The sequence below is a fragment of the Eucyclogobius newberryi genome, unplaced genomic scaffold, assembly GCF_026437365.1.
Source record: "Eucyclogobius newberryi isolate DKJ021-1_F unplaced genomic scaffold, fEucNew1.0.hap1 SCAF_11, whole genome shotgun sequence".
Classification (NCBI taxonomy): domain Eukaryota; kingdom Metazoa; phylum Chordata; class Actinopteri; order Gobiiformes; family Gobiidae; genus Eucyclogobius; species Eucyclogobius newberryi.
This window is the reverse complement of record NW_027315735.1, coordinates 2,617,152-2,638,903: the sequence shown is the minus strand read 5'-3', so window position 1 is coordinate 2,638,903 and position 21,752 is coordinate 2,617,152. Positions and strand designations below refer to the sequence as shown.

The following is a 21,752-nucleotide window of genomic DNA, read 5'->3' as shown; positions in this document are numbered from 1 at the left end:
TGGTAAAAACAAAAAGAAGAAAACTTTAATAAAGGCAGATTTTATTACCTAGTCTTGTGCTAGCTATTTTTAATTTATTTTATTTTATTTGATTATCATTATTTTATTATTATTATCTTATTTTTATCTTTTTATTTTTTATTTTATTTATTTCCCAAGAGTTCATAAGAGTTCTATTAAGAGTGTGTTTTTGAAACTTCCTATAATCTGTCCTTTCCTCCTGTTTCTACTGCGTTATAACAACAAAATTTCCCCTTGTGTGGATATTAAAGGATTATCTTATCTCATTTTATCTTATCTTTATAAATGATTTAGTTTATTCAGTCTGAATTATCTGTGTTTTAATCTCAGTTTTGTTTTGACAGAGTTTGACTAATAGATTAAGGTTTGAACATATTTGAATAGAATTGAAAATACTGCATTATAAAGCTAAAGGTGCACTATGTCATTCCTCCTGTGCCACCAGCTCGTCTCCATGGTGATGAGAACAAACTGAGGAGGGGGATGTTGGAACATGTGCTCATTTCCCACAAACATGCTTCAATCTGCTCTTCACCGTCGCCCTTGAGGAAACTGCTGCTGTCGTCTCGGGCGTTGCACAAACAAATGCTACGTTCACGCTGAGGCCCAAACTGAATTTTGTGTCTAAATCTGATTTTATTATGTGTTTGATCACGTCACAAAAACATACGACTGCCGTTTGTGTCTGGTGTGAACGACATGCAGCTCAGAGTGTCCCACGTGCACAAAAGAACACGTCACACGTAGCTCAGTGTTTACAGAAGCAGGATCCCGCCCGTGTTCACGCCTTTTATTTCAGTTTTAACAGTTGTTTTTATTTCCGCCGTCATTGCAGCCAGGTGCGGTTACTCCCTCGCTCGGCCGACTCCTTCGTAATCTCCTCAAATATCGCCCGATTATGAGACGAACCCTCTGTTTTAGCCTGAATTCTCAAACTTCTTCCACTGACCGTTTTCGGCTCCTTCATCTGACATTTCCCTCTCCACTTTGACTCAGAATCGTGACGTTTATCCTGGAAATGTTGCCTATTGATGACGTTCATGTCAGATTCGTGGACCTGAGCGTTCAGACTGAAGTATGGACACATACAAAAGTGGCCTACGTCGTATCTGAAAAAAAAAAAATCGGGCAAATATGGACAAAAATAATCGAAATTGACCTGCAGTGTGAACGTAGCATAATGTAAAACGATGATCTACTTTTGTATACAAGTGTGGGAAAGAAAAAGTACAATATATCACCTTTAACTTCATATATTCACTGTGTCAATAACCACATTCTTCTCCCAGTGATCTTGACTTTGGGTCCTCCATCTCCATGACGACAGGATCCAGCCCACGACTTCTAGACTGTTGACGGCACTTGACATTGGTTCTCATGTATTCTCCTGTATCTAAACTGCTGCCGTCTGCAATGCATGCTGGGATTCACCCGTCTCCATCTCCTGTACTTAATCTGCTCCTGTCTGCTCCTGTCTGCTCCTGTCTGCTCCTGTCGGGCACAGATAATACTCCCTCGGTGCGTAACGTGTCACTTTTGCGCTCAATGGCTCGTCTCCACAAAAGGATGAAAGCGGCGGCGCCGTCACGGCCTCTGAAAGGACCAGAGCCTCAGTAACTCGCACTAATCTCAAACGCTTTCGTCATTGACCTCGACATGTCGCTTTCTGGACACAATTTGCAGGCTCTAAATGACTCGAAACAACCGGAGTTTTTGGTAAAAGATGGCGATACGTGACAATAAATGTGCTATTTTTATATTGCAATAAAGAAAGTCTCAAAATATCATCACTGATTATTCATCAAATGAATCAAATTGTTATTTCAATCTAAGAATAAATATGGTTTAGTGGTTTATTATTTCACTGAATACACTTCCATCCAGAGTTTTAGATTAGAAACCGTCATCACAGGACGTTTAATTTATCATTTTTTTCAAAAATGTAGTTTAGTTTATGGAATATACTCAATATCCTGTATTTTTTTAAATATATATCTGATGTCAACAAAATGAACCAAGAATTGTATACTGTATCTGACGCAGTGTTTATTTAATACACATAAATGGACTTAATTTTAAATTAACATAAAAATAAAATAAAATATACGTATATATATATATATATATATATATATATACAAAACAACTTTGCAATATATTTTTCATTTCAGTGAACTATAAACACATTTTACTTTGACATCTCTTAATTTACCAAAACAAAACAAAACATTATTGCACTTGAAATAAAAAATAGATAATTATAAACGGATTTGATCAAATTGACACATCAAAATTTCATCTCAATTTAGTTTCCAGGTGAATAAATAAACTTATTTGGAATTGGATCACATCATTTCAGTATTTGTTACTACTTCAAGCTGGAAGCAAAATGTCTTGACACAACTGGACCAAACAAACAAAAACACAAAAGTCGAGGAGAATGAAAGAGACATTTTGTGTTATGAGAAGGCAAAGATGGACATTGTTGTTGTCATGGTCCTTCAGGCCGACTCTTCACCAAAAAGGTCAAAAATGTCGTCTTACTACTTTCTAAGAGCTGGCAGCGCCGGGTATTTTTAGCATACGTCTCGTCTTGGCAACTGTCCAGAGGAGAACAATGACCTTAGCACAGCAATAAAAAGGATGGTGACGGCAGAAAGTGACAAACTGTCCTGAAGCCAGAGTATTCTCTTTTTGACCCAGGCCCACTCAAGATGAATGGATTATTTTATTATCGAATAAAGTATTTAACCAATGAGTTTTCTCTCTCGGTGATTGTAAGTGTAAAAGGTTAAATTAAGGAATAGATAAACCAGATTTCATCTATTTCATATGTGTAAGTTAAGGTGAAGGAACACTTTATTTTACTGCATTTGACCCTTCAATGCCGCTGGAGGCGTGGTCAGGACTACTTTAGCCCAATAAAACGTGGATTAGTTGCACAATTCTTGTTACCATTTATGTTTTTATGGCTTTTACTGGTGAAATGTCTAAAAATGGGTTCATAAAGGATTCAAATAGTTTGTAGGATCACAGTAACTCTCCGTGGTTTTCAATTGCATATAATATAATATAATATAATATAATATAATGATCCATCTGCTTTAATGAAGGAGCAAAGCAACTGATCAGCTGTTGATGTCACGCTCCATTATGTGGGAATATGAGGAGAATCTCAGCGCTGCGGGAGCTCGTGATGTGCACTTTAGTACCAGAAGCAACTTTCAACCATTATGTTTAAAACACAGTTTAATGTTTGTGCAGATGCTCAAAAACTACTGCAAATACTAGTCCTACTACCATAATAACTCACTATACCCAGAGTAAACACACCTAACCTGCTGGTGTTCCTGTGTATAATTCACTACAGATATTAGGATGAAAAGCAACATTAAAAGGATAAAATCAAAGAATTCTCAGTTTATTTTGTCTATGTTGGGGTGAAGTTAAAGAGCAAATAAAAATCTAGCCGTGTTCTCAAAAAGGATTCTCAAAATGTCATCAATGGATAAGTGGCGGTTTGAGTCAACTTGTGTCGGGCTGAACACTGTTATTCAGATCCAAGAAGGAACTGACAAAGTCCATGAAGTACTGGAACCAATGAATTAAGTTCTTTCAGTGCAACATCCAGAAAGAACTTTATTCATTGCAATGAGCAAACACAACATAAAGAAACGGCTCAGACACCAGAGCGTGTGTCCGACTGCGGCACAACCTGTATAAACTGTACAAACTAAACTGTACAAACTAAACTGTACAAACTAAACTGTACAAACTGTACACTTCAACTTCAGTCCTCATCCAAACAAAGAGCTGTGTATGATCTTACAATGAACACAATACACTTAAAGGTCCCATAACATGCAAAATCGACTTTAGACTTAGTACAGACTATCTCCTTTCCGGGTTGGTGAGGGGGTCCAAGGTCTGGGTGATATTTCTTAACTATTATGTTGTGTAAAGACGTGTCAGTGTAAAGACGTGTCAGTGTAAAGACGTGTCAGTGTAAAGACGTGTCCGTGTGAAGACGTGTCAGTGTAAAGACGTGTCCGTGTAAAGACGTGTCCGTGTAAAGACGTGTCCGTGTGAAGACGTGTCCGTGTAAAGACGTGTCCGTGTAAAGACGTGTCCGTGTAAAGACGTGTCCGTGTGAAGACGTGTCAGTGTAAAGACGTGTCCGTGTAAAGACGTGTCCGTGTGAAGACGTGTCCGTGTAAAGACGTGTCCGTGTAAAGACTGTGTGAAGACGTGTCCGTGTGAAGACGTGTCCGTGTAAAGACGTGTCCGTGTAAAGACGTGTCCGTGTGAAGACGTGTCCGTGTGAAGACGTGTCCGTGTGAAGACGTGTCCGGGTGAAGACGTGTCCGGGTGAAGACGTGTCCGGGTGAAGACGTGTCCGTGTAAAGACGTGTCCGTGTGAAGACGTGTCCGTGTGAAGACGTGTCCGTGTAAAGACCGTGTGAAGACGTGTCCGTGTGAAGACGTGTCCGTGTGAAGACGTGTCCGTGTAAAGACCGTGTGAAGACGTGTCCGTGTGAAGACGTGTCCGTGTGAAGACGTGTCCGGGTGAAGACGTGTCCGGGTGAAGACGTGTCCGGGTGAAGACGTGTCCGTGTGAAGACGTGTCCGTGTAAAGACGTGTCCGTGTGAAGACGTGTCCGTGTGAAGACGTGTCCGGGTGAAGACGTGTCCGTGTAAAGACGTGTCCGTGTGAAGACGTGTCCGTGTGAAGACGTGTCCGTGTGAAGACGTGTCCGTGTGAAGACGTGTCCGTGTAAAGACCGTGTGAAGACGTGTCCGTGTGAAGACGTGTCCGTGTGAAGACGTGTCCGTGTAAAGACCGTGTGAAGACGTGTCCGTGTGAAGACGTGTCCGTGTGAAGACGTGTCCGTGTGAAGACGTGTCCGGGTGAAGACGTGTCCGTGTAAAGACGTGTCCGTGTAAAGACGTGTCCGTGTGAAGACGTGTCCGTGTGAAGACGTGTCCGTGTGAAGACGTGTCCGTGTGAAGACGTGTCCGTGTGAAGACGTGTCCGTGTGAAGACGTGTCCGTGTAAAGACGTGTCCGTGTGAAGACGTGTCCGTGTGAAGACGTGTCCGTGTAAAGACGTGTCCGTGTAAAGACGTGTCCGTGTAAAGACGTGTCCGTGTAAAGACGTGTCCGTGTGAAGACGTGTCCGTGTAAAGACGTGTCCGTGTAAAGACGTGTCCGTGTAAAGACGTGTCCGTGTAAAGACGTGTCCGGGTGAAGACGTGTCCGTGTGAAGACGTGTCCGTGTGAAGACGTGTCCGTGTAAAGACGTGTCCGTGTAAAGACGTGTCCGTGTAAAGACCGTGTGAAGACGTGTCCGTGTGAAGACGTGTCCGGGTGAAGACGTGTCCGTGTAAAGACGTGTCCGTGTAAAGACGTGTCCGGGTGAAGACGTGTCCGTGTAAAGACGTGTCCGTGTGAAGACGTGTCCGGGTGAAGACGTGTCCGTGTAAAGACGTGTCCGTGTAAAGACGTGTCCGTGTGAAGACGTGTCCGGGTGAAGACGTGTCCGGGTGAAGACGTGTCCGGGTGAAGACGTGTCCGTGTAAAGACGTGTCCGTGTGAAGACGTGTCCGTGTGAAGACGTGTCCGTGTAAAGACCGTGTGAAGACGTGTCCGTGTGAAGACGTGTCCGTGTGAAGACGTGTCCGTGTAAAGACCGTGTGAAGACGTGTCCGTGTGAAGACGTGTCCGTGTGAAGACGTGTCCGGGTGAAGACGTGTCCGGGTGAAGACGTGTCCGGGTGAAGACGTGTCCGTGTGAAGACGTGTCCGTGTAAAGACGTGTCCGTGTGAAGACGTGTCCGTGTGAAGACGTGTCCGGGTGAAGACGTGTCCGTGTAAAGACGTGTCCGTGTGAAGACGTGTCCGTGTGAAGACGTGTCCGTGTGAAGACGTGTCCGTGTGAAGACGTGTCCGTGTAAAGACCGTGTGAAGACGTGTCCGTGTGAAGACGTGTCCGTGTGAAGACGTGTCCGTGTAAAGACCGTGTGAAGACGTGTCCGTGTGAAGACGTGTCCGTGTGAAGACGTGTCCGTGTGAAGACGTGTCCGGGTGAAGACGTGTCCGTGTAAAGACGTGTCCGTGTAAAGACGTGTCCGTGTGAAGACGTGTCCGTGTGAAGACGTGTCCGTGTGAAGACGTGTCCGTGTGAAGACGTGTCCGTGTGAAGACGTGTCCGTGTGAAGACGTGTCCGTGTAAAGACGTGTCCGTGTGAAGACGTGTCCGTGTGAAGACGTGTCCGTGTAAAGACGTGTCCGTGTGAAGACGTGTCCGTGTGAAGACGTGTCCGTGTGAAGACGTGTCCGTGTAAAGACGTGTCCGTGTAAAGACCGTGTGAAGACGTGTCCGTGTGAAGACGTGTCCGTGTGAAGACGTGTCCGGGTGAAGACGTGTCCGTGTGAAGACGTGTCCGGGTGAAGACGTGTCCGTGTAAAGACGTGTCCTTAGGCATCCTCTCCCGTCAGGTAAACACGTCGTTAAAGTGTCAATATTGAATGTTAACTGTTTGTGCAGTGGTTTTGAATTACAGCCGACAGAAGTCATAAGAGTTTTAAAATAAGAGTTCAATCTTGGTCATTCATTTACACTTTAAAAACCGCATGTCCCCAAAAAAGAACCTTTCAGAACCTGGTGAAGCAGGTGAAGGTTCTGGGCTCTCAGGCCTCGCGGTGGTGGTTCCTCCATGAGCGTGTTGTTCATGTGCTGCACTTGAAAGGGTTAAACAGCCGACTTACTGCTGCTATATTCTTTTCTTTTACATCATTTGATGCAGCAATGACTAAAAAATGAATTTGTAATGACTCTGCCGCTTTTGGCTTCACGTGTCAGTAATTAAAAGTGGTCGTAATTCACATCTTTGTTTTAAACATTATCTTGCAAGTTATAGTCAAATAAATCATCAAAATAAATAAAAACATGCACAAAATGGTAAGATCTGATTGTTTATGATGTATAGGATAACTATAACTATATCCCAGAGAAGTTTTTGCTCTTCAAATCGTTAATATTGTCATAATAGTAAGCGTACTGTTTATTTTGTTAAGAAGTCTGTTCCAGCTGGATTATGGGAGTAAACAAGACGCGATTCACAGAATCTCAGTTTCCACAGTAAATGTCATGAGAGTCCAGTCCTCAGAGCCGAGTGTAATAAACACCACACAGTGTAACCAGCCTGTAACCAGCCTGCACCCACGGGACCAGGCCCTGGGACCAGGGGACCAGGCCACGGGACCAGGCCCTGGGACCAGGGGACCAGGCCACGGGACCAGGGGACCAGGCCACGGGACCAGGGGACCAGGCCACGGGACCAGGCCCTGGGACCAGGGGACCAGGCCACGGGACCAGGCCCTGGGACCAGGGGACCAGGCCACGGGACCAGGGGACCAGGCCCTGGGACCAGGGGACCAGGCCACGGGACCAGGGGACCAGGGGACCAGGCCCTGGGACCAGGGGACCAGGCCACGGGACCAGGCCTGGACAGAGTCCCACTTTCTGTAGAAGACAAAGCTCATGAAAGAGACTGAATCAAAGCACAGCATGAGCATGAGCTGAAGGCAGTTTAGAATCCAGAGGAGAACAGAGTAACATAGAAGAGAAAACAGTGTGAAATGTTGATTTCATTTTGCATCATTGTTTGTGTTCATTAATATTGTACAAATCCCAGGACAAGCCTTGGTTTATTGTCTCATTTGTCCAGGACTAGTTCATATTAGAACAGTTTTTGAAATGTGAGACGTTTTGAGGCGCTGCACATTCTTTTCATGTAGAAGAGTAAAACAAGTTGTCCTAGTGTATGTATGTATATATATATATATATATATATATATATATATATATATATATATATATATATATATATATATATATATATATATATATATGAATCAGTCCAATGCACGTCGTCTGCTACTGTAAAGCCATTTTATCCATCACAAATTCATAAGAAATGTTGGTGCGCTGTAAAGCATGCTAATAGTCGTTAGCAGTGCAGGAAATTGCCTGATCAAGAGGGCACTTGTGGCTTTATTCACACTTTCTGTTCTGGCATAAAACACGGTACATTCCCAGGGAAGTCTGCCTCGGTGAAATAAGATGAAGGATCAGATGGAAATAGATTAAGGAAAAAAAAATCTTTATCTATTCTACTACAACAAATGTAGTTGCCATGGCGCTGCAAGAAGGTGAGGCGTTATAGTTCCACGAAACATTCTTACATTTAGTACAGAATAAAATAGAGAGCTTTTAGATTATGTGTCAGTATAATATGGCAAAGTATTCTATAATGTATTATTCGATTGATACATACTTTTAATGTAATTTTAGGCCTAGTTTTGTTCTTTTTCCGCCTGTAATGCAGATTCCGTCCCACAACGCCATTTGTACAAACTGCATAACATTGAACAAGGGAAAGAGTGTAAAATAGACAAAGTCCAATAGACTTTACCTGAAGGGTCAGCACTATGCTCTCTGGCTGCAGACGACCAGAACACATGGAGAACACATGCAGAACCCAGCAGCAAAGAAAGAGCAAAGCAAGAACAAGAACCAGGAGAAAATAAGAGACAAAAGTCAAGCATTGAACAGGCATGCATTAAACATGAAGGCAATAATACCATGTCTAGCTTTAACAAGATTATGTATCGCAGTTTAACATAAAAACTGGTGCCAGAAGCAATGAAGGTAAAATATAGTCTACAACTGATGAAAGCTACAAAGTCACAAAGAATAGATAGAGCAGGGCTTTACCTGTTGGTATTCCTTCTGGAAAGCAACAAACTTGTCCTTGGCCAATGTAACAGCAAGATCTGAAACAAAAGATAAGACACGCTTATACAAATGTATACATAGGAGTATTTTGATCAGGCGTTATTTGCTTAAGTAGTATTTATCTTTCCTGTTCAAATCGGAGCCCGATAGTTCTACAGTATATTTATGACTCCAGAGATTAGATAAAACATTCACGCTGACATTTAAATGTCAGGCATCGTAATGAAGTTGAAGATAATAGAATCATATTGTTTTAGATAAACAGGAGGTTTGTTTTGGGAATCAATCCAAATGTCACAGGGCCATAATCACATGAGTGGAATATGTTCAGATCCCAGTATCAGCTCGTGCTGGGTTTGAATGGACGACTTTAGTAGAACTGCAGTCTAAAATAACACTTTACTCTTACTATCCAATTGTAGTTCTCAATTCTGAGATCATAGATATCTTACATTATAGTATATAATACATCGAGAGACACATACAGACGGATGGAAATATATATATATGGAAATGTCTGGCTTAATTGTCCTATTTGGTCCAAAGTCTTACAAAGGTCTTGAAATGTCAGTCCAGTCCTCATTGTAGGTTGAGTTTGTGACGTCCATTTCTTGGCGATGGCCAGAAGAATGTTCCAGAGGTCAACATTTATTGTGTCTAACATAGATCTGAAATTGAGTGGGAAAGTCAGTCTGTAGTGCAATATTCTCAAGTAAGTTTCAATTTGTCAATAATGACTTATAAATTGGGCTTGATAAGTGCAGCTTTCTTTTATAGTTGCACATTGTTTCCTGGTTTAGTCCTGGTTTAGTCCTGGTTTTGTCCTGGTCTAGTCCTGGTTTAGACCTGGTCTAGTCCTGGTTTAGTCCTGGTTTAGTCCTGGTTTAGTCCTGGTTTAGTCCTGGTTTAGTCCTGGTTTAGTCCTGGTTTAGTCCTGGTTTAGACCTGGTTTAGTCCTGGTTTTGACCTGGTTTAGTCCTGGTTTAGTCCTGGTTTAGTCCTGGTTTAGTCCTGGTTTAGTCCTGGTTTAGACCTGGTTTAGTCCTGGTTTAGTCCTGGTTTAGACCTGGTTTTGACCTGGTTTTGACCTGGTTTAGACCTGGTCTAGTCCTGGTTTAGACCTGGTCTAGTCCTGGTTTAGACCTGGTCTAGTCCTGGTTTAGTCCTGGTCTAGTCCTGGTCTAGTCCTGGTCTAGTCCTGGTCTAGTCCTGGTCTAGTCCTGGTCTAGTCCTGGTTTAGTCCTGGTTTAGTCCTGGTTTAGTCCTGGTTTAGTCCTGGTTTTGACCTGGTTTTGACCTGGTTTAGTCCTGGTTTAGTCCTGGTTTAGTCCTGGTTTAGTCCTGGTTTAGACCTGGTTTAGACCTGGTTTAGACCTGGTTTAGACCTGGTTTAGTCCTGGTTTTGACCTGGTTTTGACCTGGTTTAGTCCTGGTTTAGTCCTGGTTTAGTCCTGGTTTAGTCCTGGTTTAGACCTGGTTTAGACCTGGTTTAGTCCTGGTTTAGACCTGGTTTAGACCTGGTTTAGTCCTGGTTTAGTCCTGGTTTAGACCTGGTTTAGACCTGGTTTAGACCTGGTTTAGACCTGGTTTAGACCTGGTTTAGTCCTGGTTTAGTCCTGGTTTTGACCTGGTTTAGTCCTGGTTTAGTCCTGGTTTAGTCCTGGTTTAGTCCTGGTTTAGACCTGGTTTAGACCTGGTTTAGTCCTGGTTTAGACCTGGTTTAGTCCTGGTTTAGTCCTGGTTTAGTCCTGGTTTAGTCCTGGTTTAGACCTGGTTTAGACCTGGTTTAGTCCTGGTTTAGTCCTGGTTTAGACCTGGTTTAGTCCTGGTTTAGTCCTGGTTTAGTCCTGGTTTAGTCCTGGTTTAGTCCTGGTTTAGTCCTGGTTTAGTCCTGGTTTAGACCTGGTTTAGACCTGGTTTAGTCCTGGTTTAGTCCTGGTTTAGACCTGGTTTTGACCTGGTTTTGACCTGGTTTAGTCCTGGTTTAGACCTGGTTTAGACCTGGTTTAGTCCTGGTTTAGACCTGGTTTAGACCTGGTTTAGTCCTGGTTTAGACCTGGTTTTGACCTGGTTTAGTCCTGGTTTAGTCCTGGTTTAGTCCTGGTTTAGTCCTGGTTTAGTCCTGGTTTAGTCCTGGTTTAGTCCTGGTTTAGACCTGGTTTAGTCCTGGTTTAGTCCTGGTTTAGTCCTGGTTTAGACCTGGTTTAGTCCTGGTTTAGACCTGGTTTAGACCTGGTTTAGACCTGGTTTTGACCTGGTTTTGACCTGGTTTTGACCTGGTTTAGTCCTGGTTTAGTCCTGGTTTAGTCCTGGTTTAGTCCTGGTTTAGACCTGGTTTAGTCCTGGTTTAGTCCTGGTTTAGTCCTGGTTTAGTCCTGGTTTAGACCTGGTTTAGACCTGGTTTAGTCCTGGTTTAGACCTGGTTTAGTCCTGGTTTAGTCCTGGTTTAATCCTGGTTTAGTCCTGGTTTAGTCCTGGTTTAGACCTGGTTTAGACCTGGTTTAGTCCTGGTTTAGACCTGGTTTAGACCTGGTTTTGACCTGGTTTAGTCCTGGTTTAGACCTGGTTTAGACCTGGTTTAGTCCTGGTTTAGACCTGGTTTAGTCCTGGTTTAGACCTGGATTTGACCTGGTTTAGTCCTGGTTTAGTCCTGGTTTAGTCCTGGTTTAGACCTGGTTTAGTCCTGGTTTAGTCCTGGTTTAGTCCTGGTTTAGTCCTGGTTTAGTCCTGGTTTAGACCTGGTTTAGTCCTGGTTTAGTCCTGGTTTAGTCCTGGTTTAGTCCTGGTTTAGACCTGGTTTAGTCCTGGTTTAGTCCTGGTTTAGTCCTGGTTTAGTCCTGGTTTAGACCTGGTTTAGACCTGGTTTAGACCTGGTTTAGTCCTGGTTTAGTCCTGGTTTAGACCTGGTTTAGACCTGGTTTAGACCTGGTTTAGTCCTGGTTTAGTCATGGTTTAGTCCACCGTTTGTTCTCTCACAGTCACCTCACACCCAGACTGTTAGAACACTCTCACATTCTGAGGTGTGACTGACGGAAATGACACTGACAACTGCAGAAGCACAACTCTGGGTCTAAAAGAGGCACAAAGAGCACAAGACGGTTGGATGGAGTGAGAGAAATAATAAAGCAGCAAAGTGTTTACAAAATCATTCAGAAGAAGTGGTATTTTGTGAGTTTGTATGTTCTTTGTGTGTCTGAGAGGTCACAGGTCTAAGTCGTACTAACACATGCAGGGCAGCACAATATACAACACAATATACACTGTCTTTGATATAAAAGGTCTTTTTGCATGTGTTTAAAGAATCTGAATACATTACAATTATCAAATGCAATAACAATTTTTTTTTTTATGATCGACTTGTCATGATTAAAGTCGTAATTATTCAGGAAAACACATTCCAGAAGTTAAAACCTGAACAAATCGGGAAATAAATGTGATTCTTGTATTAGTCCAGTAACTATTACTGCTGTGGCTGTTTCAAATGTGCAGTGTTGAATTGTGATTACAAAACACCATTTTCATAATTGTAAGATTTGGATTAGGGATGGGCGATATATCGGGTCCAGTATCGGTATCGGTCGACATCAACCGATCTTCAACCATATCAATCAATGCGAATATCCCGGGTATGACGGTATTCTGGATATGACGCTTGCATGCGCTCACTCATATCCCACATGTATATTTAGAGTGGTAACTATGGCAACTAGGGCTTCTGTCAAGGAGCTGAACATACTTATGACTTATGACTTTTGTCTAACAACAAAGGGACAAGATACAATCATAAGAACATGAGACTGTAGAACGGAGGCAGCGCTTCAGTCAAAGGCATTTTTAACAGGAAAAATACGAGTCCCACAGTGTAGTACAAGTACAAGTACAAGTACAAGTACAACACAGACCGGCACAGACAGGAGTTTGCTGTAAAAACATGGCTGTGCTTTACTGTGCAGTAGACCTGTGGTACATAGTGGGGGTCAGGACCTCTCACTGCTAAAATAAACTAAATCAAGCCTGATTTTAAATATTTTGCAACTTGAAATGATCACAAACGACAATTTCCTTAAGAAGTGAGGGTCCAGGAGCGGTTGCACGGATATTTTGGGGTCCTGGCCTGAAAAGTTTGCCAACCCCTGCAGTAGACAACTTCTTCTTAATTATGATCAAATTAAATTAAAAAAGCCTTGGTACAAGTTTGAGTCATTTGGAGAAAATGGCTGCTCCTTTTGTTGCACACACTCAATAATAATGTATTGATCTGCGATCAGACAGGAAGTGGGTCTCCTGCAGGTGGAGTCGGGCACAAAGAGCAGGAGGATGGTGAATGTAGAGCCAGAGTCCACAAACAGGATCCTGGTGTAGAGTTTATAGCATCTGCAGGGACCAGGAGAGAGCAGGGGATCAACTTGAGATGGAGCAAAGCCAGACGCTCAGATGACTTTATGACCACATGGATACTGCGTATACATTATACATACATATATACATATATACATGCAACGATACGATCAGAATATCCCAGTGAGACAATTGGAACAAAACTAAAGTTTGGATCTGGGGTAACCAGGTCAACAGGATGAAAAACATGTGAACAAGTTTATTCCAGAGACTATGGTCTATTTAACCTGGCAGTGGCCCCGCCCCTTGAATCCACCAGAGACGTCTCCATTTAATAACTGTCCCACCTACAGGACAAAGCCTGACCTTCTTACAGACAACAGTGCACAGCCTGCAGCACGGCTCACAAGAAAGGGACCAGCTCATACTTTCTTCTCCACGGCGACATTAGCATAACATTAGACACACACGAGATTATCTGTGTATTCAACATGATCTGAAGGGACAGGGCCAGTGGAGACGTGTCCACAGACTGGCACTTTTCTGACAATGGTGTCCAAAGCATTTCCTCAAACTCAATGAGGAACAGTACAAACAGTATTTTGTGACCCGTGTCATTTCATGTAAAGTGACCCGGGCGCTGGAGACGAGGAAGAGAACAGAACCAACAATGTGACTCTGTTCCAGTTCTTCCAGCTCTTTGTGAGGCGTTCAAAGACACTCCGGAGATCTGGCCCTGTGCTGAGAGTCACAATCATCACTTCATATCATCACTTCATATCATCACTTCATATCATCACTTCATATCATCACTTCATATCATCACTTCATATCATCACTTCATATCATCACTTCATATCATCACTTCATATCATCACTTCATATCCCAGCAACATCCCACCTCTCCCCATGTCCCCATGTCCCCATGTCCCCATGTCCACTGGACTGGTCAATGGAGGCTTATGTGTTGGACTGGTTGGTCCATTTGCTGAAAGGAGATGTCAAAACAGATTAAAAGTTCTTTATGGAACAAATGGATTCATTTCAACATGTTAATTGCAGTTTGATCCAGTTTTCCCCTCCACGTTATGTAATACAGAATCTGAAATTGGCACTGGATAAAACAAGTTTTTACCAACATAAATTAGAGCAAAATGTAAAAATACAAGAAACATTTGACTTTTCTCTTGTTCAAACAAAGATTTAAATGTATTTCATTTTTAAAATCAAAAGAGTAATTTCTTGATATTATTTTTGCATTTATACTGGAATTAAAGGCAATGAATCGATAAGATGTTTTATTTCACTCACAGTTTCAACATTGATGAAAGGTCCAACTGAACATTAGGGCTAATCATACAATTGAGACAATGGCAATAAATAAAAACAGCAAAAAGTAACACTTTATCTATAAATATTGTCTATAGAGGCCTTCAACCAGCATATTTCCTCTGTTATCTGGGTAAGTGTATTTGTTTTTTTAAATGGTAATGTAAAATGGAAACGATCGTTCGTTTACTTAATAATAAAAAATAATTGCAGACTTTTCAACTAAAATAATTGTTATTTGCAGCCCTATTAAATATACATTTTATAAATAGGCTAAACAGGGTGAGTATTGCAGAATATAAATGAAAATAATATACATTTACACCAAATACTTTACATATTGTTGCTTTTCTCTACTGGGTTTGAGCGTGGTTATTGTGTATTAGGATTTACGAGTGTCTTATGCATGTCTTTGAACAGTGGAGAACGCCACAGTGGAGAACGCCACAGAGGAGAACGCCACAGAGGAGAACGCCACAGGGAGCGAGCCCAGGAGAAAATGCAGACTATATGCAGAAATGTCAAAAATCCCTCTCACGATCGCACGGCTTTGGGGCGAGTGCAGTCGGGGTGCATCAGCAGAAATGTGCCTGTTCAATATTTCAAACCTTAAACCTTAACTTCTTTCAAATCTGATTGTTGGAATAAAACAGCGTCGTTCCATGTGCATTTTTCATCATTGTATCATCTCTCGCTCCATCTCTGCAAACGTAGTCAACCCTGTGTTTGTCCGACCTGCCATATACTACATCGGTGTCATCACACTAGAACGCTTTCAGAGTTGTGGACGTAAAAGGGGCGACTACTGTTCATAATAAACCACTTTATCTGTTTGCAGTTCATTCTGCAAGGTTCATCTAAACATGACCTGGACCGTAACTGCCATAAATATCCACTGGCTGCGCTTCCGGACGACATATGGGGAAATATCATGCAAATAGTGAGGTCAAGTGAGGCGCAGAGAAGACACAGTATAAACTCTAACTCGTATTCATATAAGATTATAGCAAAACGAATCCAGACGGCAGTAGCAATGCTATTTCATTCATGTTAACACCAATAAAGCAACTCGCAGCATATGTGTAATGATGTAAATAACAACATCTTGGCGTTAGAAGAGGGCGTGGGACATGAAATGGATAATATTGCAATTGCTGTTATGGAGATGTGCAAAATTAGAATATTGAATGTACTTCCTATTATTGAAACTATGATGGAACATAAAAGGGACGTCAAGTGTCCCAGTAGTGTCAGATCAAGTGATATTATTTTTGCACTTTGTGGTTCATTTTATGGTCCAGTTACTTGACCTTGAGATAACTGCTCGAATATCAAAATCCTAATATAGTCAATAGTCCTAATCTTTACTACATTTCTACAACAACAAATTCAATCGTACAAAAGTCCTGCCTTTTTAACACAAATGTGGCTTTGTTGACGCGACTTATGTAGAAAATGCTAATAAATGATTAGCATTGGTGATTAGCACTCGGGTCAAACAAAATGGACTCCAGGATAATCTTCTAGCAATGGAAATATGTAAAGTGTCTGAATCTTCCCGTGTGTCTAATCAAAGCGTTGCACTGAATATTAATGTAGTCTTAAGTGAGCTTTTATTGCTTACAATGATGAACGTCTTTTTCCGTTACAAGTCATAGAAAAGCCGTTCAAAAGCCCAGATATCTGCGCTGCCATGGAAGACGTTAGTTGGCAAAAAATGACACCTTTGTGAACCATTTTGCATTGATAAAAAGTACTCATCGCTTCCTGTAGAAATAATACGTGTGTGACATTATGTTTGTGTGACAAAATGTGTCATGCAAAACGCACACAAATTCTCATTATTTTGCTTCAAAGCCAGTCCTCTAACTCCAAATATATTCCCCAGCTCAGCCCCGTCTGCTCTCTGTCCCTTAAACCACATCTAACGGGCTTAAAACCCCAATAACAACTCATACAACTTCCATTGGCTTGTTCTTAGGGCCACGGAGAGTTATCTGAGGAGAGAGAACCTTTCCTGCTGTTCGGAGCTCTGACCAGCTGAGAATATGAACCTTTCTGCTACTGTCTTTTTCTAAATTAGTTCTGGATTTGGAACAGTTTGAACGTCATGGAGACCGTTGGTAAAAGGGAGTTTAAGATGGTGTGAGGAAGGACGATGCAATGAGAAAACAGTTTTTGCTTTAATAGATGTACAAAATGGCTGTTTTGGCTGTAATATTATTATTATTATTATATTTCATTGCCTCCGAGATGTTTGAAATGGAACAATAGTGAGTCACAAACTAGTGCAGATAGTGTTACTCCTGTAAAACACAGTGTTGCTCAACATGGGAGTAAAAGGCAGAGACAGAAAACGTTTCGTGTAACGTACTGACATATTGAAGACACAAAATGTTCTGGTGGGGGGTGAACCACCCGTCTCCATGGAGACGCTATTGCGCTGCCTGGATTGTTCGAAATGATTGGCATTAAACATGTAGCTCAGGGTCTAAATGTGTTTCAAGCCAGACTGGACTGGACAAAACAGTGAGTGGGAGTTTATCTTGTGCCTTTCCTCATATGCACCTGTCGCCCTGTCGCCCTGTCAGGTGCAGAGTCGGTCCAGGTACAAATCACTTCCAGAACACATGATGTAACGTGATGCTGGATTCTCATTTCAAATAAACTCAAGTAAATGGAGCCAAATAGAACCATTCCCACTGGATCTTCAGAACTGTTTTCAGAGCTCTAGACAAAGTAACATTACTACAATCCAAGATGAAGTTCATGAAATGACCAGCCCTCTCCACAAAGAGAGAGACTTTGGTGAAAGATCTGCTCCAGCAGATGAAAGTTGTTTTGTCAAATCACCAGAAACAGATGGAGACGTTTCAGGCCGTTAAGAAGCGACTGGAGGACATGAAGCAGAAATGTGAGAACCACATCAGAAGCATCAGATCTTTGCTGAGAACATCTGGGATCGACTGGAGCGATGCCAATGCTCCTGAACGTGGAGCCGGAGCTGGGCCAAGACGTGGAGGAGGACAGTGCCAAACCACAAGAAAATATTCTAAATCTCCAGGATACAATGAGCTTTCTTCAAGTGATTTCATTAAATATGTTTAGAAATATTTCCTTTGTAATGACACATTAATGAAGTATAATCCAGGACTAGAGGAAAGAGGCTGCTCTCGTCTCCAGAGCGACACAATCTTAGACGGCAGAGCTGAGAATCCCTGAGAACACAAACACACCATCGTTTCTCTGTTGCTAGGAAACAGAATAATGAGTATTTTTAGATAATGATTCTGGGTTATTGTTATTGTTGTTATTATTCATTGTTTATTTGGTGAGGACAGTGCATGTTAATGAACATACATTAACCTAAAGCATGTCGTCTGGACATAAACCAGTGTCAAGATGACAACAACAACAACAACAACAACAACAACCACTTTTTCTGCCACTATATTCTTAATCTGAGAGCGAGTCTTAATTACTAGGCAAATGCTTTTAAACGTGTAATAAATGTAAAAGTGCATCAGATATTTGCTCTGGCGGCACATGAGCAGAGCAGCCTCTGCTTTACATTTAGCATTTAGCAATACAGATACTGATTTTAGTTATTAATGAGTCACTTTGGGTTGTATTTCCAAATCATTTCCAAATTAAAATTGCTTGGTTGGCAACCTTTTTAAACTAGATTAAAAACAATGAGCCCAAACAGCAACTGCCTCAGAAAAGTTCTCTAAAGTTTAATTATCATGTTGAAGCACAAAAATAAATGTTTTAAAGCTAGAACTTAAAATAACCCTCATACTTACTTTATATGTATTTTATCAAGACAAACCTCAAAAGGGGTGGGGCCTATAGTGAAATTGTCCTCAAACATAAGAGTTTTAGAACCACTGCCTAATTGTAACAGTAAAAACATGATATTGTGACATATCATCACAGTAATAATAAACCTAGAGAAAAAGGTATTGTATCCTGGCATTATGACAGATACTCCTGCTCTTTTCTCCGTCTGCTCAGACTCTGACATTATCTGTGCTAATATTTCCTTTTTATTGTTTTACAGTGCCACAAATCCTATTGTTTGCACAGCACTGTATCTATTCTATACATTAATCATGTTCCAGAGAATGCACAGCTGTGGCCTGACGTTTAAGTGCAATGTTTTTCCTAATGAACCGGAGCGAGCGCACGAGTGTGCACGAGCGTGCACATGGCAGGGCACGAGCGTGCACGTGTGTCGGGGGGGCGGTTGCGGGTCCCAAGGGGGCAAGAATAAAGTAAATAAGTGTTGCCATGGAATCTGTAACTATGGAGAGAGAATGAGCAGAAACTTTACACAAGCAAAGCCCAAAGCACCAACGTGTGACAATATGACATGAGGAGATCCTTCCAAATACTCCAAGTACATGAGGAGATCCTTCCAAATACTCCAAGTACATGAGGAGATCCTTCCAAATACTCCAAGTACATGAGGAGATCCTTCCAAATACTCCAAGTACATGAGGAGATCCTTCCAAATACTCCAAGTACATGAGGAGATCCTTCCAAATACTCCAAGTACATGAGGAGATCCTTCCAAATACTCCAAGTACATGAGGAGATCCTTCCAAATACTCCAAGTACATGAGGAGATCCTTCCAAATACTCCAAGTACATGAGGAGATCCTTCCAAATACTCCAAGTACATGAGGAGATCCTTCCAAATACTCCAAGTACATGAGGAGATCCTTCCAAATACTCCAAGTACATGAGGAGATCCTTCCAAATACTCCAAGTACATGAGGAGATCCTTCCAAATACTCCAAGTACATGAGGAGATCCTTCCAAATACGCCTGACACCGACAGACAGACCCACATCCACCATTCACACGGTTCCGTCTCACCCACACCTGCCGACTGTCAAGAGCCTGTCAACTGACACACCAGCAAAGCACCTCCAATGTCCTGAGCACTTTGTGGAGACATTACAGCTGATTACAGGGATTACAGACACTTTTCTGCCCCGTGAGCCGCCGTTTAAATGAGAATAATAAGGGATAAACCCCTCTACATGGCATCCAGGAAATATGAACAATTTATCTCTGTAAATACGTTTAACAGAATAATGTTAATGTCTCCACAATTTAAACACATTTACGATAATCACCTTTAACTAGTAACGCTTCAAACTTCTTTTTTACATTGGACCCTGCAGCTTTATATATATGAAACATCTCCATCTTGTATTGCAGTAGTCATGTGCCGTCCGGATTCCAACCCTTTTGGCGTGTGTCTCTCCCCTCTCTCACCCCATTTTTCACACTACAACTACGAAAAATGGCCTTCGGGATGGAAAAGTCTTAAAATTATATATATATATATATATATATATATATATATATAGATAGATATATATATATATATATATATAGATATATAGATATATAGATAGATAGATAGATAGATAGATAGATAGATAGATAGATAGAGAGATAGAGAGAGAATAAAAGTCATTCTGAGGCGGGGCAGCAGCAGTCAAAGGAGTAAGTGGTTTGAGATCAATAGCGTGGTTTAAGTTGAACAAATCTAAAATGATGTAAACTTTTTAAATAATGTATTAGTTGCAGGAAAAGTACGGCTCATATGAAACAGGCTCTTAATCAGAGTCTAAGCTGCATCAATCCTAAACCAATTACACTGCTGCTGCTTTTCCCCACTGAGCACTTCTGCTGCTTATGGGGTTTGAGCATCAGTCCGACAGGGCCAGGGCCAGGGCCAGGGCCAGGGCCAGGGACAGGGCCAGGGCCAGGGCCAGGGCCAGGGACAGGGCCAGGGACAGGGCCAGGGACAGGGACAGGGACAGGGACAGGGCCAGGGCCAGGGCCAGGGACAGGGACAGGGCCAGGGACAGGGACAGGGACAGGGACAGGGATAGGGCCAGGGACAGGGACAGGGACAGGGACAGGGATAGGGCCAGGGCCAGGGCCAGGGACAGGGACAGGGACAGGGACAGGGCCAGGGACAGGGACAGGGACAGGGACAGGGCCAGTTCCTAAAAACAATAGCTGCATTTACTATGGGAAGCGGTGTGTTGATGGAACATGTATTTTATTTATAGACAAGAGTTTGGGAGATACGAGATTTTGACCTCGTTCGTAATAGATTTCTTGTATTTATGTTATAAATATTTTCAATTGAATATGCTCATTGCAGCACTGCTTTTTAAAAACGTTTGACAGCTTCTGAAGAGGTCTAACTAACGAGCATTTAAGCCTTTATTTGGATGCAAAATGTAGCGTGAAGATCATTTTCCATCAGTTTTGTGGAAATTTTGGCTCGTGAGTTCTTGTGGCACTTTATGTTCTAAATTTTTATTTCATATGAAGGAAAAGATGTCAAGATGAATCAAGTCAAAATATAATTGCAAAAATAACAATTATTTACATTTTTTAAGCAATATGTCAATTTAATGCAGTTAAGTAAACCTAAATATACAATGCTTTTGTATAAGACAATTCATACATTAACTTTACATGGTCTTTCAGAAAGTTGTATCTAATAAAGCAGAGGAACGGCCATCTATTAGAATAATATGAAGGGAAAATGACCTTCTCACATTAATTGCAACACTACAACTTGACATTGTGACATCGCTGCAGGACCGAGTCATGGACCAAACGATGGTTCTGTCACAATACGTTTGATCCCGTCACATCTGCACACGTTCCATGCATTCACTTGTAGCAAATAGATCATCACTAATCTTTTGACCCTTTAGTGCCACGTGTCTGTCCAAGAGCAGAGGAGGCTGTGAGTACAAGCCTGAGCTCACCACCGGAGCGTGACAAAGAGAGCGCTCGTCCCGCTCCCAAACACAGACCTGACCCAAATATGACACGGGAGCGCTCCACAGACACAGACCTGACCACAGACCTGACCACAGACACAGACCTGACCACAGACACAGACCTGACCACAGACCTGACCACAGACACAGACCTGACCACAGACACAGACCTGACCACAGACACAGACCTGACCACAGACATAGACCTGACCACAGACATAGACCTGACCACAGACAGACCTGACCACAGACATAGACCTGACCCAAATATGACACGGGAGCGCTCCACAGACACAGACCTGACCACAGACATAGACCTGACCACAGACACAGACCTGACCACAGACACAGACCTGACCACAGACACAGACCTGACCACAGACAGACCTGACCACAGACATAGACCTGACCCAAATATGACACGGGAGCGCTCCACAG

At 42.3% G+C, this 21,752-nt stretch overlaps 1 protein-coding gene across 1 annotated transcript in view; it reads right to left on the bottom strand.

Annotated features, from left to right (window-relative positions):
* prom1a (prominin 1a) overlaps positions 1–21,752 on the bottom strand; it is a 119,704-nt gene that overhangs the window by 67,585 nt on the left and 30,367 nt on the right. The window contains exons 3-4 of the mRNA XM_072434356.1: positions 8,800–8,858; positions 8,498–8,524 (exon numbers count right to left, since the gene is read on the bottom strand). Of these exons, the coding sequence (XP_072290457.1) occupies positions 8,498–8,524; positions 8,800–8,858 (86 nt within the window). The remainder of the gene's footprint in view (positions 1–8,497; positions 8,525–8,799; positions 8,859–21,752) is intronic.